Here is a 21,078-nt window from a genome sequence, read left to right on the forward strand (position 1 = left end):
CTCACGGGGAAGAATTTCTTCCTAATATCTAATCAAGCCTACTCTGTCAGTTTGAAGCACTTCTCCCTTGTCCTGTCACTGCAGGCCCTTTAAGTAGTCTCTCTCCATCTTCCTTGTAGGCTCCCTTCGGGTACTGGAAGGCCGGAATTAGGTCTCTTCTCCAGGCTAATCCTGGGATGCTCCCTCAATACCCTGTGTGACCTTGAGCTAATCAGCCTGTCATCCACCCACATCTCCTCACGGTTCTCTGGTGGGTTTGTACAGAGCTGCAAAAAAACAGCAATTCTACAGTTACTGGGGGCTGTATCACCCCAGAGAAATCTCACAGCTCTTTTCTCTGATCATTGTTGTTTTGCCACTTCAAGTGAAGTGATGCTGTGTGAAAGGATGGGAGTTGTCCAGTCCTTCTCCTCAAAGCCCTGGCCCTGTAATTGCTGTCAAATTAGTTCTGTTCATGCTGCAAGAAAAACATACTTAAGGCTTTTCTTTTACAGAACCGTACTGGGCATCTTTTTCCTTTATATACAAATAAAAATCTAATGACAAGAGAAATTGAATAGATGACAAACAAGGAGCCTGCATTTCAAAGGACACAATCAAAGAGCTGAAGCCTTCAACTACAATTCTCTTCAGATTGTTCAGTAAACAAGTCAAATTCTCAGGACTGAGAGCGTTTTAAATCTATCACTGTCCAAATAGAGGATAATATAAAAAATCCAATAGTACACTGTGATTGTTGTTCCAGAGGAAACTGCCACCAAACATACCACTTGTACCAACTGTTCTCAGAAGTGTTTTTATATTGTTCACTTTGATATACAACCTGCTACCTGGGCAAGTAGAAAGTGTTGCCAAAGCTTGCTGCTTGCTTTTTCAGGGACTTTGTGATCTTTCTGAGCTGTTAATACTAAATATATATATGTATATATATATATGTACATGGTTAATACTAGTTTTTGCACTAAAAAAGTACCCAGTCACTGAAACTGAAGGTTGATAAATAGAAACAGCAACACACATTGGGTTAAAAAAAAGGACAAAACAGCCAAGAGCAGCATCCACCTTTGGCCATCCAGCTGTCAATGGGTGTATGGAAAGTCATGCCAGTAGCACAGGAGGTATGAGGGAATTTCCCCAGAAAGGCAGGTGAAATCAGCTAAAACTGTACTACCAAAAACAGAGGAGATTGAAAAACAGAGGATATTAATTCATGAAGTGATAAGCAGAATGGAAAACTCAGAAGCAATTTGAATATCATTCCTTCTATAAGCTACATGGGAAGGTGCCTTGTGGAATGATCAGATGAGAGGTTTTAAATTAAGCGAGAGGAACTAGTTTTTAGAATAACACAGAATTTAACAGAAGTCATGGCTATAAAAATGTAGAAGGGAGCCTACAAGAAAGATGGCAAGATGCTTTTTGCAAGGCCATGTAGTGACAAGACAGTGAGGAACAGATTTAAATTGAAAGAGAGTAGGTTTAGATTAGATATTAGGAAGAAAATCTTTCCTGTGAGGGTGGGGAGGCCCTGGCACAGGTTGCCCAGAGCAGCTGTGGCTGCCCCATCCCTGAAAGTGTTCAAGGCCAGGTTGGATGGGGCTTGGAGCAACCTGGTCTAGTGGAAGGTGTCCCTGCCCATGGCAGGGGGTGGTATGAGATGGTCTTTAAGGTCCCTCCCAACCCAAACCATTCTAGGATTCTAGGATCCTATGAAATACAAATATATTTAAAATATGACCAAAATAATGGGAGAACCATCCACAACACTTTTCTGCTCCACAGTAAACACAAAGACTATCAAAACACAACAAGCAAGCTGGCACCTGATGGGTTACTAGAGGCAAATGTGACCAATCCATTTGAATGTATCTGTCACGGAGCTCTGCTTGCTGTAAATTGTGGCTGGCACAGCTGGTGACTGCATGTAATCATCATTTTTTAATTACATAAAACAATGCTTTGGAAAAAACCACAACAAATTAGAACACAAGCCTAAAATCAGAGCCCAAACGTTTAGAGGTGAAGTCATGTGAAGCTGACACAGGGGATTGCCATCTGGTACCGTTTAGGGGGCTGTTGGTGCCTGTGCCTTTCCTGCTGCTGTTACACGGGCTGAAGAGTGCAGGAACCACCCTCACCAGACCACTGGTTACAACAGCAACCAAACAAATCACCATGCAAGTAACCAGAGGTAAAAATTAACTGGGGAAAAAATAGAAATCCTCACATTTGAGAGCATAAGTTCTCTTTATCCTTCTGCTCTTCCCGTTACAGACTCATTTTCTGAGGCTGCCTTCATTCATCAGACGCTGGGCATCGGTGCAGCACCACCCAACACCGTACCTGCTCCATTCCTCCCACTGGGAGAGATGCTGGAGAAATCCAGAGCAGCAGTCATGACTTTCCTGGGGTTGGGAATGTGCAAGGCACCACCTCCTACTCACACTCAGAAGCACTGGGTCCAGGAACAGCTTTGTACACCCAAGTAATGTCCTCTGGTTTCCACCACACTGTGTCCTTTATATCAGGTCTGAACTAAGGTCACTATGCTCTCCAGGAGAGAAGAACAATATACACCAGTGTCCTTCTGTCAGAACCAAACCACAGGGGAGTAACAGTACAGAGCAGTTCCCACCTTTTCCCCATGGGATAAAATAGTGGGTATAAAATCCAGCTGCAAACAGGTGAAACCACTCTTTGACTATTTCAAGCTGACTTAATACAAATGATAATATTTTCATATAGCAGTGGTGTGTTTTCAGCAGAAGTAGGAATTAATGAGCACCCTAAACCTCTGTGTATCTGCAGCCCGGGATTACACAAAGCTGCTGTGTTATATTGTAATTTAGTAAGTTATATTGTAATTTAGCTAACTCTACAGAGAGATACCAGCATAATACAGGATTAAACTCCAGCTTGAGTTCTGAAAACACTTCCTGTCTTTAAAGCAGTCTGTACAAAACTCTTGCAGCCAAATTTACCCAAACCACCCAGGATGGCTGAAATCAAAGGCTGCAATCTCTCCCCAGCTTGGTCTAACCTGGAATATTCTGGATAGGTTTGGAAACTTTTAAGAAAAATAAAATAAAACAACTAACACTTTGGCTGCTGAGAATCCCACCAGCACGTTACATTCCTGTTCTAGAGGGGGAAAAATACACTGAAACACACCAGAAACTTATCTCTGCTGTTACAGAAGGGTAGCATAAATTTACTAGAAGGTTGTTCAGTCAAATCTATTGAAACATAACCAGTCAGTTCTTCTACAGATGGGGAATAAACTGTCTCCATTTTACCAGTGTATTGTTCAGATCCAGCAGAAGAAAATCAGCAAGCAGGTGGGATCAAAGGACTACAGAGGCCTTATATCCAACCCTGGCTCCTGCAATCCTATCACCCACTCTGATGTTAATATCCCATCCACGCAGTCGTGAAGTTCTCTGGAGTGGAGAAGACCATGCCAGGGAATATCCAAAAAGCAGAAGCTGATCTGTTTTAGCAAAGATCCAACACAAATTCTCAGGGAGCACCCTGATGATTCCATTCCCAACAAAGCCACCAGTACCCAATCATGTCAAACCACACAGCAATACAGATCCACCAGCTTCTTCTTACACACCACACCTCTAATGAAAAGATTAACTCTGAATAGGAGTCCAGAACTTGGCATCTTCTATCACAGCTGATATAGCAGCATTTCTTCACAGGTCTGTCTGATACAGGAGAAATAATGAGGAGCAGAAGCAACAAAGGGCCTGTGAAATCTTGCAGCTTGTGGATTATTTTTAAAAGGTGTTTCTGATAACACTGTGCTGGTTTTAACATCTATTTTCAGGATCACAGGCCAGCAGCTTTTCTCCAGCAAGCACGAACATACTGGTCTGCAATATGACCACCCCTGAATTCCATGGATTTCTTTGTAATGCCTGTCTACTCTTGCTTCTACCAAGATATGCAGCCAGGTGTGTCAACCAGATTGTGGTTTCAGTGATTTTCTGTAAATCAGGCTGCCACAAGCCCAAGTAAAACCTTTCACAATGCCCTATAAAACAACAACAAAAGAAATTAATATCCTCTTTGTGGCAACATTCACACAACACTGGCAAACTCACACACTTGTCTTGTAAGCCACCTTCACTCACAAATCCAAGCACAAATGGCTTGCATGGATTTTGGATGCATCTTTTCCACTGCCCTAATTGTGGCAGGACGGCAGCAGCTCAGACAACGTGTTTTGTTGGATTTTCTTCCCCCCTGTAGCTGTGTCACACACTCATAACTGCAGTGAGTCCTTAATATAGCAGTGGATAAACAAACACCACACAAAGCAGCTTGCACAAGAGGGACGTGGAGGGCTCGGAGACAGCTCCCTCACATGTTTTAACAAGTGCTCTCAAAAAGAATGTTCCAGGCAGTGTTACATTTCTGCCTAAGCCTCTTAGAGCATCACTTCCCCTTTGAACGCTTGATAATCCTAATTTGGGACTCATCAGAGGTAAACAACATTTGCCTTTGCAAACAGGTACTAACCAAGTGACACGGTACCCCTCATTTCACAATTAAAAAGCAAATGTCAGCACATTATGTTCACAGTTACTATAAATAATAGTCTGGGGGGAGCAAAGAACTTTTCAGAGTAACTTATCTTCTATATTCCATGACCTCAAACAAGCTTCTGACATCCCTGCTTTGGCAACACAGATGATCCTCATGCAAATTCCATGCAAATCTTAATCACACTACCAGTAAAGAAACTAAATAACAAAATTCAGCATCTTCTAAACCAGCAGTCCAAATATAACACAGAGCCTGTAGTGGCTTTATTCCATATCACCACTAACAAGGGAATGAAAATGTCTGGTATAACTGTCATAGGGTGACTCTCCTCTTTGCAAAAGCAGTAACAAAAATTAAATTGTTTTTAGAATCATAGAATGTCCTGAGTTGGAAAGGACTCACAAGGATCACAGCTTAACATGGATCTGCTTAGAAATCCGTTTCTCTCTGAAAACTGATCCTCACTCCATTACTGACAGCTTCTCCTCAGGGAAAAAAAAAGAAAAAAGAGGTAAACTAAAGGTAAATTAACTTCAAGATAAGAATGAATACCTGATACAAGGCAAAAATGAAGGAATTCAGCATTTGGCTAGAATAAACGTGAACACAAATCCAGGCTTGTTTTAAATAACATTTAACCATTCTTTGAGACCGAAAATAACAATCATACCATGAGATAAGAGAGGATTTAAGTTTTCTTTTACATGCGTAACTCCATCATTTTATAACCTGCCAAGCAGCAGCAAGTCAGCTCTACTGTCACTTCTCTATGGATGACACTCAAAAACCCCCAATCTTAAGAAGAGCCACCTCCCTTGTTGATTCTTATCAACAGGACAGTCTAGTATTTAAAAAACAACAGTATGCATCACCATGCCATGTTATCCCACAATTAGCAGATAACCCTTGGAGCAGACCAGGATTTGATAGAATCTACAGGACAGGCTCTCCAGCAGAAGGCTGGAGCTCCATATCAGCTCAGCCAAGAATTGCAGTCTTCCTTCTGTCCTCATGCACTTCCTCTGGCCTGTGTCTCCTGCTGTCCTTCCCAGCTGGGACACAGTAGTTCTTGCTTTTCTTCCTTCGCACCATCTTCTGATCTTAAACAAGTAATCTCTTCCTTCTCTTTTCCTCAGCTTCCTCACCTCCCTCCTTTCCTCCTGCCAGTTTTCTGCTTTCTCCAGCCTAAACACAGAGTGGAGAACACCCACTGGAGTGCCTCTGCTTGCTGTACACACTCTGCAGAGCAGAGCTGAGTGGCCTGGCCAGCTAGAATGCTGTTCACTCCTGCACTGTGGATGCTCTGGTGTGGGACAGAGATGAACAGTTACTTGGGAGGAATGTGCTGCTGCATCACTCACCACTGTAGCAGGGGGTTTGCAGCACCAGGCAGAATTCACAGAAGACTGGCAGCCCTGCTGCGCTGCCACAGATTTCTTGCCATCTCCTGGAGGGATCAGGGGTCCCCAAGAAAAAGTGGCAGCTTGCTCTTGTACAGAAAGCCCAAAGGTACACTCAGCCAAAAACCACATTGCCAGGTAAACTTTATTTATAAACATACAAACTCCTGAATTACTGTGCTGACAAGCACAGGGACCACAGGCCCCAAAGACAGACCATCACCTCTTTGACGAGTATTACGAGGACAACTGTTGCAAACATTATTGATGCTTCTCTCCCTCTCCTTTGAAGGGAGAACACAGCTGAACATGAACTCCCCATGGCAAAGTTCTGCATGATCTTGTATCCTCCAATACGAGACGAGCTGCTGATTGCACTGAAGTTTTGCTGTGCAGTGTCCAGAGCTCTTGGCCCAGCACAGCTTTATTGTCACAGTCCTCAGCTGACATGATTTAATGATTATCAGGAACACAAACTGTCCTGCCAGGGAAGCTGACTATCTCCTCCAGATGGGAGGAGAAATACTTGACAAGGGACATGTAAAAAGTGGGGACTGGAAAAAAATCAGATCCCATCTTCCCTCTAATGACACCCTAAAGCAAACAGTCTCAATGTCCTATGCTAAAATTATATTCTTTTCTTTTGCTTTTCTACTTCTCCTTCCAATTACCACCCAAAGCTGAATTCCTATCAGGGAGCCCTCATATCTACTTCCCATTCAATCCTGAAACTGCCACAGTACAGTGGGGTTGGACTGTCCCCCACCCTGCCACAACAGCTGACATTTTCTGAACTGAATCCCTTTAGAGGCTGTAACCACCTCTGGTTACACAGATCAGCTTACATCCCTGGCTTTAAGTTAGTTTTTCTTTGCCTCTTTTTCTTCAAGAGGCCAGGAAACCTGGATGTGATATGGCTCTAGTTCTTCTGGAGTGACATAGTCTGGAGCGTTGGCCATCAGGTCTCGTCCCCTGAAGGATTTCGGAAATGCAATGACATCTCGGATACTTGGAGCGTCAACAATGAGAGAGATCAGCCTGTCAAGTCCTAGAAGAAGATGACAAATTAGTGAACCACTTGAGTTATGGCTCTATATTACTGCCTCTGAGTCAGAAAAATCAGGAAGATTGAGTAGGTAATATTACTGAGCTTGAAGAAAAAGAGCGAAGCAAATAAGGGGAAAAAAAATTACTCTCAACCGGTAGCAGAGAGACAGACTTGCCTCAAGAGCATAAATGCCGACCAAAATAAAGCCTTTCAATATTACACAAAGTTCTGCAACGACAGAGACAGCGTCTCTGCAAACACAGCATAACAAAATTGGGGCAGCTAAGCTGCAGGACACTGTCAGGGCTCTGCTTGACCGCTCAGAGCTCTTGGTCAACCAGTTCGGAAGGATTACAGCAACCAGGAGGAATTCAAAAAGAACAAGAGCCTCTGGGTGTCTGGATGGAGGGAAGTCACACTGAGAGACCACAGGTTAAAATGCCACCTTTGTTTTTTGTAGGCATTTTTGTTTGTTTTGGCATGTGTGGGGAGGGTGTTGTTGGTTGGTTGGGGTTTTTTCCCTCTTTTACTAAACCTCAAACTTGCAGCGTTCTAGGAAAAAAAGATCCTGACATTATCTGAATTAGTGAGCAAAACAGGTAAGGCAGAAGGGAAGTGAGACTGAAGCAGAGGGCAAGGGTGTGAAACACAAAGTACCATGCTGTCCCAGGCCTCCAGGCATGAAGTACAGGGATCCCGCTCTGGTTGCACAGGAATAAGAACAAAGATGACCTAATCTTGGTGACTAGACCTCTGTTTCCTTCCCCAAAGCTGCTGCAGAGATGGAAGCACCGTGTAAGCCCAGTGTTACCAGGCAGATGTGCTAAAATCAACACCTGAACAGCCACCTCCATCAGGAGGAGACAAGGCTTTTCCTAACAAGCTTGTTCCTGGGGTCTAGTATGCTAAAAAAAGGGCACAACACACCTGCATCTGGAGAGCTACTCACCTAAAGCAATTCCTCCATGAGGGGGAGCTCCTAATTCCAAAGCCTCAAGCAGATGGGAAAGCACCTCGGAATCCTCCTGCAAAATTACCCAAGTGTCACTGGACAAGCAATGCTCTTCCTATTAGCAACACAAGATGAAGATATAATTAAATCATCCATTGCTCAGGGCTAGGACTTATGTTTCTTTATCTGAGAAGCACATGAGTGTTTCTTTCAGAATACTAAATTAACATTTAAACTAATTAGTCCTTTAAATCTCCAAGAGAACATTAGAGACATCTGTAGGTGTTACCTTCAGCACTTTCTCCAGCACAAAACGCTGTTGTTCTGCACTGTGAATTCTGATGGAGCCACCTCCAACCTCATTGCCATTCAGCACGAGGTCGTAGTGCTGGCTACGGACCTGCAGAGAGGAACGAACAGGCACCTCAGCGAGGATGGGGCACAGCTGCAGCCAACAACAACCTGCACAACAGTGGCAAACACTCTGGGAATGAAGCCATGAAACACTACAACACTGGTCTCTCAGGGGTATGCTGCAGTTCAGGTACCAGTCCTGCTGGAGGCGTGGACTGCCTCTGACAAATGTGGAAACAGCCCAAATCCTTTTGTAGGGGTTGATCAAAACCTAAAGCAAATCGGATGGGTCAGAATATAAAGACTTCTCACCTCAGACAACTGTTTCTTATAAGCTCCTTTTGTCAGGGGCACACATGGATACTGCCACTCAGAGCAATGGGGAAGCCACCTCTTCCAAACAGACACGTACAAGATCACAGAATGGCTTGGGTTGGAAGGGACTTCAATGATGATCTTGTTCCAACCCCCTGCCACAGGCAGAGGATACATTCCACCAGACCAGGTTGCTCCAAGCCCCATCCAACCTGGCCTTGGACACTTCCAGGGATGGGGCAGCCACAGCTTCTCTGTGGCAACCTGTGCCAGGGCCTCCCCACCCTCACAGGGAAGAATTTCTTCCTAATATCCAATTTAAATCTACCCTCTTTCAGCTTAAAGCCATTTCCCCTTGTCCTATCACTGCTTGCCCTTACAAAACATCTGTCTCCAGCTCTCTTGTAGCTCATTTAGGCACTGGAAAGGGGCTTTAATGTCTCCCTGGAGCTTTCTCTTCTCCATGCAGAACAACCCCAGCTCCTTCAACCTGTCCTCATAGCAGAGGTGCTCCAACCCTCTGATCATCCTAGTGGCCTCCTCTGGACTCATTCCAACAGATCTATGTCTTCCTTGTGCAGTCAATTCCATGAAACAACATCTCTTTTTATACTAAAACCAGCCGCCACTTGCCTAGTTTTCCACGTGAGTTGCTGTAAAAGAGCCAGCATGGCAGGCATGAAGTTAGTTACCTTTGTGGGATCAGAATGGAGGAGGTTGGCATCTGAAGGATGTGGGGCAGTGAAGGGGTGATGAGCAGATTCCAGTTCAGTGGGATTCTCGGCCTTTGGGAGGAAAAGGGGGAAATCCACCACCCACAGAAAGTGAAAAGCCGTAGGATCACGGAGTGCCAGCCCAGCTGCCTCCAGGAGGCTGGCACTCAACAACCGCAGGCTTCCTAACGCGGAGCACTGCAACAGAGAAGGGAGAGCATGAGACAGGGCAACTTCACCATCAGGGAAGTCACTCAAACACCGACCAGGCAAAGAGAATGTTTCATAAAGGCAGCATCAACTGTAATGCATTGTTGCCTTAAACACTTCTGCCCTGTATCCTGAAATATATCCCCTTCCTGCCGAGGCAGCAGCAGCTCCAGGGTTTGACAAGAAACAAGTAAGGAGCCTGAAAGTCCATTTTCTTCCAACTCTTCCCTCTTCACAGAACTTTTTTAGACTAACCTCAAGCTCCACACATGTGGATTAACTGGAGGAGCACATGTAAGTTCTACACTTTGCAGACAGAGAAATTAAGGCACAGAGAGAGAGCGTACAACAAAATTTTGGCTATCAAGAAGAGCACAATACCTTGTAATAAACCAATGCCTGGAAGGCAACATCTGCTGGCAAGAATATGGAGAAAGGTAGGGACATAATCTCCCACCAGTGCTGCTAATAAGTCATCCACTTATGGGAGACAAAATTACCTAGTTGACCTTGTTTTCCAATCTGCTTGATGCTTTAAAAATTAAGTTAAGGTGAAAGAAAAGGAGGCACTGATTTGTTGCAGGGTTGTTTTTTTTATATATTTCAGCCTTCATTTCAGTTACAATGCCTTCCCAGAATCTGACTGGGGGCAATAAAAGTAATAGGTACATTTCATGCTTTATTTGCTGTTGCTATAGTTTCTGCTCCAGAGAAAGAGAAAATTAGACGATGACCTATTTAAATAATAGGAAGAATCAGACTAAGGTCCGATAACATCATCATCAGCAACACTCAACTCACACAGCCAGCCAAGAAATGCCTCCTACCACTTGCTTGTGTTCACCAGCTGCCAGCAGCACCACATCATCCACCTGCATGTTCAGTGCTTGGATAAGCTCCAGCTGCTGCTTCTCACCAAGAAACTTGGTAAGCAGGGACTTCAAGCTTCCATCAGGCCTGCGGATAATTTCCATGATTTCCTAAAGAATGATAAGAGTATGTTCAGTGCAATGCTGCCCCCTCTTGCCTTGAAGCATCACATGGTCAGGCACTGACTCTCAGCTATTAAAAACTGCTCTTCTCCCTTCCTCTGCCCTTAAACACACTTTGTCATTCACCCATTCCAATAACTCAGCAGCATTTCTGTCTCACCTGGTTAAACTGGGATTTTGCAGACTCCTTTAATGACTCCAAGTCTTTATTTTTAAGATACCTCTGGGGAAAGAACAAGAGAGGACAGTAAAGACCAGCAAAATCCATGGAAAGCTTGACTAGGATTCAAATCACTAAGTTTCCAAACTTCTCAAATTCTTTTGCTTCCAGTACAAGTTCTTATGAGGGCTGTGCAACAGGACAGAGCCCACAGCACTGGGCTGTGGCTGGGCGTCTTCTCCAAGGGCTCCTTTCAGGAAGAGATCCCTCCAGGTGTACAGAGAAATGTACCTGGTCAGCAGGGTCAGATCACACCAACTAACTGCCTCCAGCCTGCAGAAAGCAGGTTACACCACCACACTGTTGATGGGGAAGGCAGAGCTCAATTTGGAGGAACAGAGAGAAACCAACTGGGCTGACTCTCACATGCAACGAAACACAGTAAATGAGGACCTGAATCCAGATCTTAATTTTTTTCATCTACTCTAGTGTTCAGAAAGGCTCAAGATTCCACTCTTGGGTTGCTCAAACACACACCTCAGTGCCCTCTGGTGGGAAGCCACTAACTTGCACTTTGTGTTAAAATGAAAGGAGTCCAAAGAGAAACCATAATCAGAAAGTCCTATTCCCAAAATAAAACTCATTATTTAGTGGATTTATTTTTTCCATACTGTTCAAGCTACAGAATGCCCAGATGCCCACAGCCAGAATTAAATCTGCTTCCCTGCCAAAATATCTGCCTGTGTCAAACAATCTTCTACATCTATTGTCAGCCTTGGATTTGGTCCGTGACATTCTCAAAATAAGACATGAATTGTGCCCACAAATGTAAAGGAAACATGAGAAGGACTTCTAACCCCCTGACCTTTCTCTGCCTAGCCCAGAGCTGTGCCATACCCAGCCCTGTTTCAATCTCTTGCCACAAGGCACAATTTATTATTGAGATGCACATCAAAAGGCTGACAAAAAGCAAGGTGAAACCCCAAGAGGATTCCCTATCCTCAAAGGATCTTGCAGCTCCATTCTCTTCTTCCCCTTCCTAAGGATAATATAGTCTTCCCATCACCTGATCATCTCCATTTTAACACCACTCAGTGCAACCTGACATTGATTACAACCAATCCCAAGTTCCCTGAAGGACACCAGAAACAGCAAGGAACATTTCCATACTAACAAAGAAATTCAGATTGGCATTCTATTTATTTCACATAAACCATAAGCAGGAATGTCAAAGCATCACTTACCACTCCCTGAGGGATACAAATGGCTCTGATGGTGCCATGTGGGTAACTGAGTGCATTCTGCACAAACTGAATGTCTGATAGTCGTAAAACATCACTGATATCCACTATCTGAGAAAGGACAGATGGGAAAAAGCCTTAGTAGTAGGAATATGAAGCAGAGATCTTGTACCTGTGTCTTAACACCTTCCACACTATTCCCTTTTAGGAGCTTTTGCTCCTAAAACACTCAAGATGCATTGCTTCCTGACAATACGTTATCTTTAAAATAAAATTTTATTAGAACGTATGTTTTCTACAGCCAACTAATCAAACTCACTCTTCTCCAAGAGATGATCACCTGTACAAAGGGGTCTGATGGGACAGACCCCTTGGGTAAATTACAGCACTCAGAACTCCAGCCAATCATGTATCCATGATCTAAAGATTATTAAAACACTAACAAAAAGGAAAAGCCGCAAGTTTCCAGTGGGCAAACCCTCACCTTCATACCAAAGCGAGTGTCTGGTTTATCAGTCCCATACTCAGCCAGTGCCTCCTCATATGTCATAGAAGGAAAAGGAGTTGTAATGGAGCCGTTTTCCTCAGGCCAGGAATATTGCAGGAGGCCCTCTATCAGTCTCTGGATCCCAGCTTGATCTACAAATGACATCTCTATATCTATCTTAAAACAGGAAACAAGAGGGGGAATTCAACATTAGCTATAGGTTTTGCTTTCACACTGTAACTTGTAGAAGCTCCTGAGCACAAAGGCAGCAAAACAAGAAGCAATACATGACATGGCATCACAGCACAATTGCATTAGGCTGGGGATGTGATTATGATCTCCCTACAGCCTGATGACTCAGGAAACAAGCTCCTCAGAGAGAGGTAATGACAACAAGGACATAAGAAGCAGCCTTGAATGAACCAGGCTAACTCTGCCTGGGATCTCAAGGCTGAGGAATGGGATGCCTGACCCAGCAGGACAGAAGGAGATTGCATCATCAAGCACAAAGGGCTGTGTCTGTGAAACACCGCACCAAACAGCTCTGTACCCCCCCAAGCAGCACCAGACTAGCACAAACCAAGCCTTCAGATGGGAAAACAGCTAAAAAACCATTTGGGTTGAGGCAGCAGCCCGAGCTGGTTACCTGTGTGAATTCAGGCTGCCTGTCAGGCCGTGCACCCTCATCTCGGTAGCAGCGAGCAACCTGGAAGTACCTGCAACAGCACTGTTACTTAGATAACAATTTAAAGTACCCCAAATTATAGCCACAATCAATATTGTGGCTATAGAATTGATCATAAAAGAGAAAATGGTAAAAAAAAAAGAACAGAGAAAGTGCTCTGTTCCCTTTGCAGCAGACAATCTTTGTTCTCATCCCTTGAAAAGCATGACATTTTGAGTGGAAGCAACTGCATCAGCAGCTCTATCCATCTCCAACCATATCTTCCAGAGGCATGTGGAGGCTGCCAGGCAAGCTGGTCCCCAACAACACTATACTCAACTCTTTTTCACCTCCCTCTACACTCTACTAACAGTCATGCAAAATTAACAGACAAGACCTGGCCCGCAGTTCACTGTGTGAAGAACTGTCTCCCTCTCCTTCAATTTTATTTGGAGAAGCAAGCCCAGTTAAAAACTTGGTACTTGAGCACCCTGAGAACATGCTTTCCCTGTCTCAGTTATGCTCAGCAGCCCAGTCTTGTCTCAGTTAGTTCTGTAGGTTACTCTTGGAGAGGTTTTTATAACACATTGGATTTTCCACCCTTGAGGCAGGCTGTGCTTCAGATCAGGTTTGCTATTAAAGCAGCAGGGAAGATTTCAGCCTTCCAACAGGATACATTTCCTCTGACTGGAAGGGCAAAAAGCCTGGCCTAGCTGGAAAGTCTCAAATATTTAAGGACTCCTCTTCAAAACACAAAACCCTTGGCAGTAAGTTTTTTGGAGGAAGTACCTAAAACTTCACAGATCAAAGCAAGCCAACCCTGGACAGGACATGCACAGAACAGGACTCCAAGAAACTCTTACCTGTCCAGGCCTCCAACCATGAGGAGCTGCTTGAACTGCTGAGGACTCTGTGGCAGGGAGTAGAACTTGCCTGCTTCCCTTGAGGGCACAAGGAATTCTTTGGCTCCCTAAGCATCAGAAAGAAAATTGACAGAGTTCAACAAGTAAGTGGCCCCAATTCTTGAAAAAGTACAGACTGGAAGTGCAAGGGGAAAGGACCTACTTGCCCATTATGAAATCCCACTTGTGAGGAAATGGATGTTTGTACATTACACTTAAAATGTGTTAACCAACTTAGTCCAAAGTATCCCAAAGGAGAATTCTCCACCTCCTAGTCTGAGAGACTAATGCATAATACATGGGTAATACCCCATCCAAGATAGGGGTTTAAATGCAAGAACTCCACATTTGCTGCATCAACAATTCCTCAGCTACAGTTCTCTTCTCTGTGACTATTTTTGAAGTGAAAGAAAGGAACATAAATTCAGAAATTAAATTTACTTGAGTATGACAACTGCAATAACCTACTGGTTAAGAGATAAATGCTGGGAAGACAGTGCTTTAAGGAAGTTTTTTGGTTTTATATTCCCAGGACAGCCTTGCATGCAACACACGCTCTACAAGACAGAAGCTTTACTCATCTGAAGGTTCAAAATTTAAGACCCAAGTTTTCACCTCTCCCCTTTCTATCCCTTTACTTTTAAAAGGATCCATGGATCATATCAGAAGTTAAAAGAGCTGTTACTTAGTGAGGGAACAGCAATGAGGGCTGAGTGGCAACTGACAACAATTCCACCATGAACTGCCTGTGCAGCTGCAGGAGGCCAAAAAGCATCACATACATACCCCGGGGGTTCTTTTAAAGAGCGTTGGAGTTTCTACATCCACGAATCCTGGGGAACAAACACATGCTTCAGACATGGAATATGCTAAGAGTAGGAAGAACTAATATGACAGAGTAAGCTAGAGTAGGGTCAGTCAGCCAAATAGGTCATCTAGCACACCATGGAGCCTCTCCAAAATCTACAGGCTGCTGCTTCTAAGAATAATTCCTGTAATGACAGATTTAAAGGCTCTGAGCTACTCTGATGTCCTGCCAGAACTGTTGATGACAGAGGACTCCAAAAAGGCTGAAAAATTGTTCGTTCTCTATCCATTCTGAAATAGGCATTGCTTTTCCAAAAAGGTGTCTGTGTTTAAAATAAGCAAAAGCCCTAGAACAGATCCATCCCTCTGACATGCCTCAACTGGGTGACCAAAAGAGGGAAACTACTTGCAAAGGACCATTTCACTGGAATCAGCTAATTTGAAACAACTGGTTTGCAGCATGCCAAGAGATTTCAACATTGTTCTTCAGGCCTGGCAACAACCCTCTTAAAGACCCCAGCACAAGCAGACATGTCCTTACTAAGTGGGACCAGTTTGGAGTAGCTGGCTGGGATTTCTCCCAGCAATAGAAAACAGCAGAAAGGAGAGTTAAAATGTTCTTTGCTGCACACTGTTGTTCAAGTGGATGTCTCACCATGGAGGTTGCACAGATACTCCCTCATCCTCATCACCACCCGTGACCTGAGCCGCAGGTTGTGCTGCAGCTGGAAGCTGCGCAAGTCCAGGTAGCGATACTGCATCCGTAAGGCCTCCGACTTCTGGGGAGGAGAGAGAATTGGGATTCAGAGACAAAACTCAAACTGCATGCCCAATGCAGCTGCTCCTAAAGACACAGGAAAAAAGGGAGAAGCTAAAAAGGAATGCTGCTCAATTGCCACAAACCAATCGCTACCCGCAACCTACACAAGCATCCACCACAGAATGTTTTCATGCACGACAATCACTGTAAAAAAAACCAAAACTGCCCAGAGAAGCTGTGGCTGCCCCATCCCTGGAAGTGTTCAAGGCCAGGTTGGATGGAGTTCTGAGCAACCTGGACTAGTGGAAGGTGTCCCTGCCCATGGCAGGGGGGTGGAATGAGATGATCTTTAAGGTCCCTTCCAACCCAAACCATTTTTTGACTCCATAATTCAAAAAACCCAGACATTTGCCATGATAAGAGCTGCCTCTTCTGTTTCAAACTCAAAGAAAAAGCCAGCATAGCCCCATTCTTTCACTCTTTCCTTTACTATCAGTTCTTACACTGACATTTTGAAATCTGGAATCATTCAAGTCTTGTTTTCTGCTTCGCTCTTAGAAATACATCCTCAAAGGAAAAAAGGAGCATCTCTATTTTAAATATCATCATTTCCCCAAAGTGAAGCTGGGAGAACCAGACTAAGCTCTCAGATGTTTTGCCATCAACACAGCAAATTCCCAATTTATTGAAAAGCCACCACTTTGGGGAAAAAAAAAGAAAAGAAAAAAAGAACAGACAGACACCTTGATAAAATCCTTGATTTCAAAAGGCAGCTTCTTGCAGAAGTTCAGGATCTCTGCAGTCTCCGCTTTCACTTCAATATCCCCTGTTGGCATTTTCTGTAGCAAAAAAGGCAAGAAAAATATTAAACCTCAAAACAATTGGACAAAGGTATTTCACAGATGGTCAAAGGCAAAAAAGAAACCATGAGGTTATCTTCCCTGCCTTCTAACACAGTATATAACTCAGAGAGCTTCTCTCAAGGCCAGATTTCTCCTAGGTTTCCCTTCTGTTCAGAAAAACACAAGTCACCTCCCCAAAGATGGCAGGTTCTTTCCCAGGAGCATACTGGTCTCTCCAAAAAATACAATTACTTTTCCTGTGCCTTCTCCTCAAAGGACATGCTGAGCAGAGGGACGTCAGGCTCAGCCCTTTCTAGGGCACACACACTTGAACAAAATACAACCAATTAGTACCATTAACCTCAGAAAAACCCCACAGTGTACGTTTCAGTGTACATTAGCAGCAGCCCTTAACACAAGTCAAAAAAGGCAAATTGTGAAGGAACTTCTCAGAACTTCCAGTTCTGAACACCAGTTCTCAGAACTAGTCTTCTCTTTCTTTGATCCCAAGGGAGAGCAGGCAGCTTCCCTCACGTAGCACTGAGGCACAGCAAAGTTCACTTGATCCTGCAGAACTCTTGCTGTTTACCAGGAGAAAGCACATACAACCTTCCAACAAAATGATACATGAATAAAAGAAATAAAGGCATTGCTTGAAGCCTGGATTCTTCATGGACATCTACAAGTGGTCAGAGCAAAAAGTTATGATCATAAATCTAGATTCTCTTTTTAGACCATGGTGATATGCACAATCCTGACAGATTAACCAACAGCTGATTACAATGAGAGCTGAGAAATACAGAACATTAAAAAATTAATCAGCCTCTGTTGAGGTTGAATGAGAACAGCAACTTCCAATGAGAGTATTTATTTTTAAGAAAGTTCTCCCTCACACTTTGAAAGCCTAGAAAAGCCAGCCATTATCCTTGCAAAGAGCTGGGATGCAGTTTAATTTGTGGGTGCCTGCAATGTGCTTTGAGGTTCTCCTAAGTTACATGTCATAGCAGTTATTTCACCTCACATTATCTGAGGATAGGCTGCCACACACCTAGAACCCATGGCAATGCTATGACACAAACACAACCATAAACCTACAATCCAGTGTTCCTTTCCACAAGGAATAAAACCCCTGAGAGACCCCACCATTCTCACCAGATTCTCCTGCCCCGGGGGCCGAGGGGACACAATTCCAGTCACTCTCACCACAGACTCCACTGGGGCATCAGACAGGAGCTTCTTCACGTGGGAATGTGCCTGCAAGGAGATGTCAAAGTCTCACAGAAATTCAAAGGACAGGGTAAATGCACCTCATTTCTTGATGGCCCATTTGAACCTAAAATCACTCTTAAGCCAGGGGAAACAGCACTAATGTTTCTGTTGCACTTAAACCTCCTTGTGAGTCTGGGTCTGACCAAGCACTTGGTTCTGCTCTCTGTGTCTGCTGGGCCCAAGCTATCAAAGGGAAAATAAAAACACAGACTCACATTGTGGTAGCACTTACCTCATCCTGTGGAATGATGATCTGGGTCAGTCCCTGGAAATCCCTCAAAACCAGAAACAGGCCTTGTCTGATCCATGAAAAACACAAAAGGAAAACCCATTTTTTCACAAATTTAGTAGTTTCTACTTTTTAAAGCACATGGCAAGAGGCTAATTTCTGAACCTTGTGATTCATCTCAAAGCACTTCCAGCTACTCAATGTACAAACACTTTTCCCACACCTGAACCCAACTTGAACAAATGGTTTCAGATTGTGACCAGCCACAAACAATGTGCAAATAACCACGAGAGGCAGGATTTTAACTTGAACGTTAATCCACATTGAGCAGGGATTCCGGACACATGCATTTTCCTGCTGGGAAACATCATTCAGCTAAACACAATTAAATGAGCAATAAAGCTAAAGGTCACATGGATTTAAAAAAAAAAAAAAAAATCCAATCATAAGGCAAGAAGGTCCCATAAAAAGTTCCACACTGCTAAACCCAGAATAATAAATCTTGATCTCTTCAGCTGCAGCAGAGATAGCTGCCATTGTACTTTATCAAAAAACTGTCAAATGGAAAATGCTCTGGCTGTCCTTAAAAATAAGATCACAATAATCACATTGCAATAATCCTAATTCTGTTTCTTGGATTCCCATCTACAATTGTTCAAAGATGAGATGCTTGGGACCTCCTAAAATAAAAAAAAAAAAATCCATGCAGACCATCACTGGAGGACAATGCTGGATAAAAACCAGCCTCTCTGGGCTGTGAAATGCAAAAAGGCAACTTCTGACAAATTAACTTCATCCAAGCCACGGGATCTACCTCCATGGCACAAGCACACAGCCACAAACAGGACGTTTTGGGCACTGTCCACATTTTTCACCTGACATTTATAAAATGTTCAACTCCATTAGGAAAGATTATATCACACCACCTACAGCAAACTATTGGAATTCACATTCCCTCCTCTGTTTACTACTTTTTCTTAATACTTCTTTTTTAAGTAGATCTTGCATTCTTTAAATATGCTTCATTAGATGCTGGGGTTCAAATGACAAACATCATCATTTGCTTGAAATTTAAGGACTCTATGTAAAAGAAGTTGTAGAATCATGGAAAGGACCTTAAAGTTCATCTCATTCCAACCCCCTGCCATGGGCAGGGAGATCTCCCACTAGACCAGGTTGCTCAGAGCCCTGTCCAACCTGGCCTTGGACACTTCCAGGGATGGGGCAGCCACAGCTTCTCTGGGCAACCTGTGCCAGGGCCTCACCATCCTCACAGGGAAGTTATTTGCTCACTGCTGTAAGAATTGCTATAAATAAGCTATTTCTTCATTTCTCTCCTATACAACAACAATAATTCTTTACTGCTTTACAATGCTGCAGTGAGGATAAATTAATATTTGTATCTAACTCTGAAAATTGAAATACTGATCTGACTGTTTTCTCAATTGGTTTAATCACTTCAAAAGGGAGCACTCTAGGACATGAAAAGATAACTTGAAGCATAAAAAGCAGGGTCTGAATCCAGCCCTGGAGCATACGCTGGACAAATAATCATCTCCATTTTCACTGTGGTTTGCATTTACCTTTGATACTGAATCCATCCATACAGGGTCACCTTCTGTCCCACGTGAGCTGAACGCAGCTCTCCACACGTGTTGGTCCGAACGACAAAACTGTTGAAGTCTTGAATAAAAATAATAAAACCTCTCATGGCTTTTGCAGACGAGTGAGACAGAATAGTTAGACAGTTTCCCCTCCCAAAACAATTCAGACATATACAGAGAAATTACTTCATATATATTTGCAATAAGATACTATGACATAAATATTAAGTGAGGCTAGTCCAAACATATTTTAAATGGGATTATTTCTGTTTCTCAGTCAAACTTTCACACAGAAATCTGAACACAGCCTTGCTGCAAACTGTTGCCCTATAAAGTTCAGGCACAAGAGAAGGAAAAGCCAGAGATAGATCAGTCCTGAGGGATGCTGCCAATTCCACATTCAAATCTAGAATAACAGAACAGCTTGGGTTAATGTTAAAGATCATTTAGTTCCAATCCCCTGTCTAGTGGGACACCTTCCACTAGACCAGGTTGCTCAGAGCCTCATCCAACCTGGCCTTGAACACTTCCAGGGATGGGGCAGCCACAGCTTCTCTGGGCAACCTGTGCCAGGGCCTCACCACCCTCACAGGGAGGAATTTTTTCCTACTATCTAATCTAAACCTGCCCTCCTTGAGTTCAAAGCCACTGCCCCTTGTGCTGCCACTGCAGTTCCTGATGAAGAGAAGACACAGCACCAAGGGGGCTTGACAAGCCAAGATGGAAACATGCATGAACCAGACACCCACCGTGCCCGTGTAAATTGAAGTTTCCTGCCTGCAACTACTGGGAAAAGACCTGAACCAGGATTACAGAAGGCCTTGCACAGACCCCAGCGTGCCTGTAATCACGGCTTAAGGCATAAAAACCAAGCACATCGTTTACAGAATGCACAAGAGGTTCTGCAAGAAGTCGGAAGGATGCCATTACCTAGACATATATAAATAATTACATGAGCCAATCTTGCTGCCTGCATCACAGCCTTTACAATTAAGAGTAAAGGAGGGTTTGTTTTCCAGCTATTACCTCAGGCATTCAGCCACCCCTGCTGTTTACAAACTGCGTGCTGCAGAGGATAGGGGGTCAAAAACCAAAGTAAAAGCTCAGGAAAAAAAACTAGACTAACTGGTCTTGATGTACTTGGAATCGCGATTCACGTTGCGACGCCAAAACTCAAATAGAAACACGATTTAGAGAAGACACTTACTAAAGCGATACAGGCAAAGTAACTTATCGCAAGTGTGATATTACAGGAGTGTGTGGACTACCCTGACCTGTGTCCCGGGGAGAAAAAGGATATTCAAACTCCCCAAGGGGAGAAAAGGACACCCCAAACCTCCGGGACGAGACAAGCGCTCCTTCCTCACCTGGTGCCGCGGGGGCAGAGACAGCGGCCGCCCGGTGCAGCGCCCGCGCCAGCAGCCGGGGAAGGGCCATCCCGCGGCTGCACCTGAGCCAGAAACACGGGAGCACCGCCACAGGCCTCCGGGAGGTTTAAAATAAGGACACTGGACAGGAAACCACCCCAGGGCAGCCACTTCCTCCTCCTCCTTCCCTCCCTCCTGCCCGTCC

At 44.0% G+C, this 21,078-nt stretch overlaps 1 protein-coding gene across 2 annotated transcripts; it reads right to left on the reverse strand.

The window, feature by feature from the left end:
* Positions 1-6,084: 6,084 nt before the first annotated feature.
* Positions 6,085-21,035, reverse strand: DARS2 (aspartyl-tRNA synthetase 2, mitochondrial). 2 transcript variants are annotated; one of them, XM_027694825.1, is made up of 17 exons: positions 20,874-21,033; positions 19,486-19,585; positions 17,906-17,972; positions 17,557-17,658; positions 16,306-16,401; positions 15,458-15,581; positions 14,782-14,828; positions 13,957-14,063; positions 13,076-13,145; positions 12,427-12,606; positions 11,946-12,053; positions 10,702-10,764; positions 10,377-10,529; positions 9,319-9,537; positions 8,247-8,357; positions 7,955-8,030; positions 6,085-7,005 (listed from the first exon to the last, which is right to left on the reverse strand). In XM_027694825.1, exons 1-17 carry the CDS (start codon positions 20,941-20,943, stop codon positions 6,818-6,820), a joined length of 1,881 nt encoding a protein of 626 aa, XP_027550626.1. In that variant the 5' UTR covers positions 20,944-21,033; the 3' UTR covers positions 6,085-6,817. The 2 variants fall into 2 exon arrangements, with proteins under 2 accessions (XP_027550626.1, XP_027550627.1); XM_027694826.1 differs by lacking the exons at positions 6,085-7,005; positions 7,955-8,030; positions 8,247-8,357 and having other exon boundaries at positions 9,403-9,537; positions 10,351-10,529; positions 20,874-21,035.
* Between the last annotated feature and the right edge of the window lie 43 nt (positions 21,036-21,078).

Source organism: Neopelma chrysocephalum, unplaced genomic scaffold (genome assembly GCF_003984885.1).
Source record: "Neopelma chrysocephalum unplaced genomic scaffold, ASM398488v2 Primary Assembly neopelma1_98, whole genome shotgun sequence".
Classification (NCBI taxonomy): domain Eukaryota; kingdom Metazoa; phylum Chordata; class Aves; order Passeriformes; family Pipridae; genus Neopelma; species Neopelma chrysocephalum.

Coding starts and splice junctions, on each gene's coding strand:
- DARS2 (XM_027694825.1), bottom strand. CDS start 20,943: ATGGCCCTTCCCCGGCTGCTGGCGCGGGCGCTGCACCGGGCGGCCGCT. Junction 19,586..20,873: donor CTCTGCCCCCGCGGCACCAG/GTGAGGAAGGAG, acceptor TTTTTATTCAAG/ACTTCAACAGTTTTGTCGTT. Junction 17,973..19,485: donor GGATGGATTCAGTATCAAAG/GTAAATGCAAAC, acceptor TTCATGGATCAG/ACAAGGCCTGTTTCTGGTTT.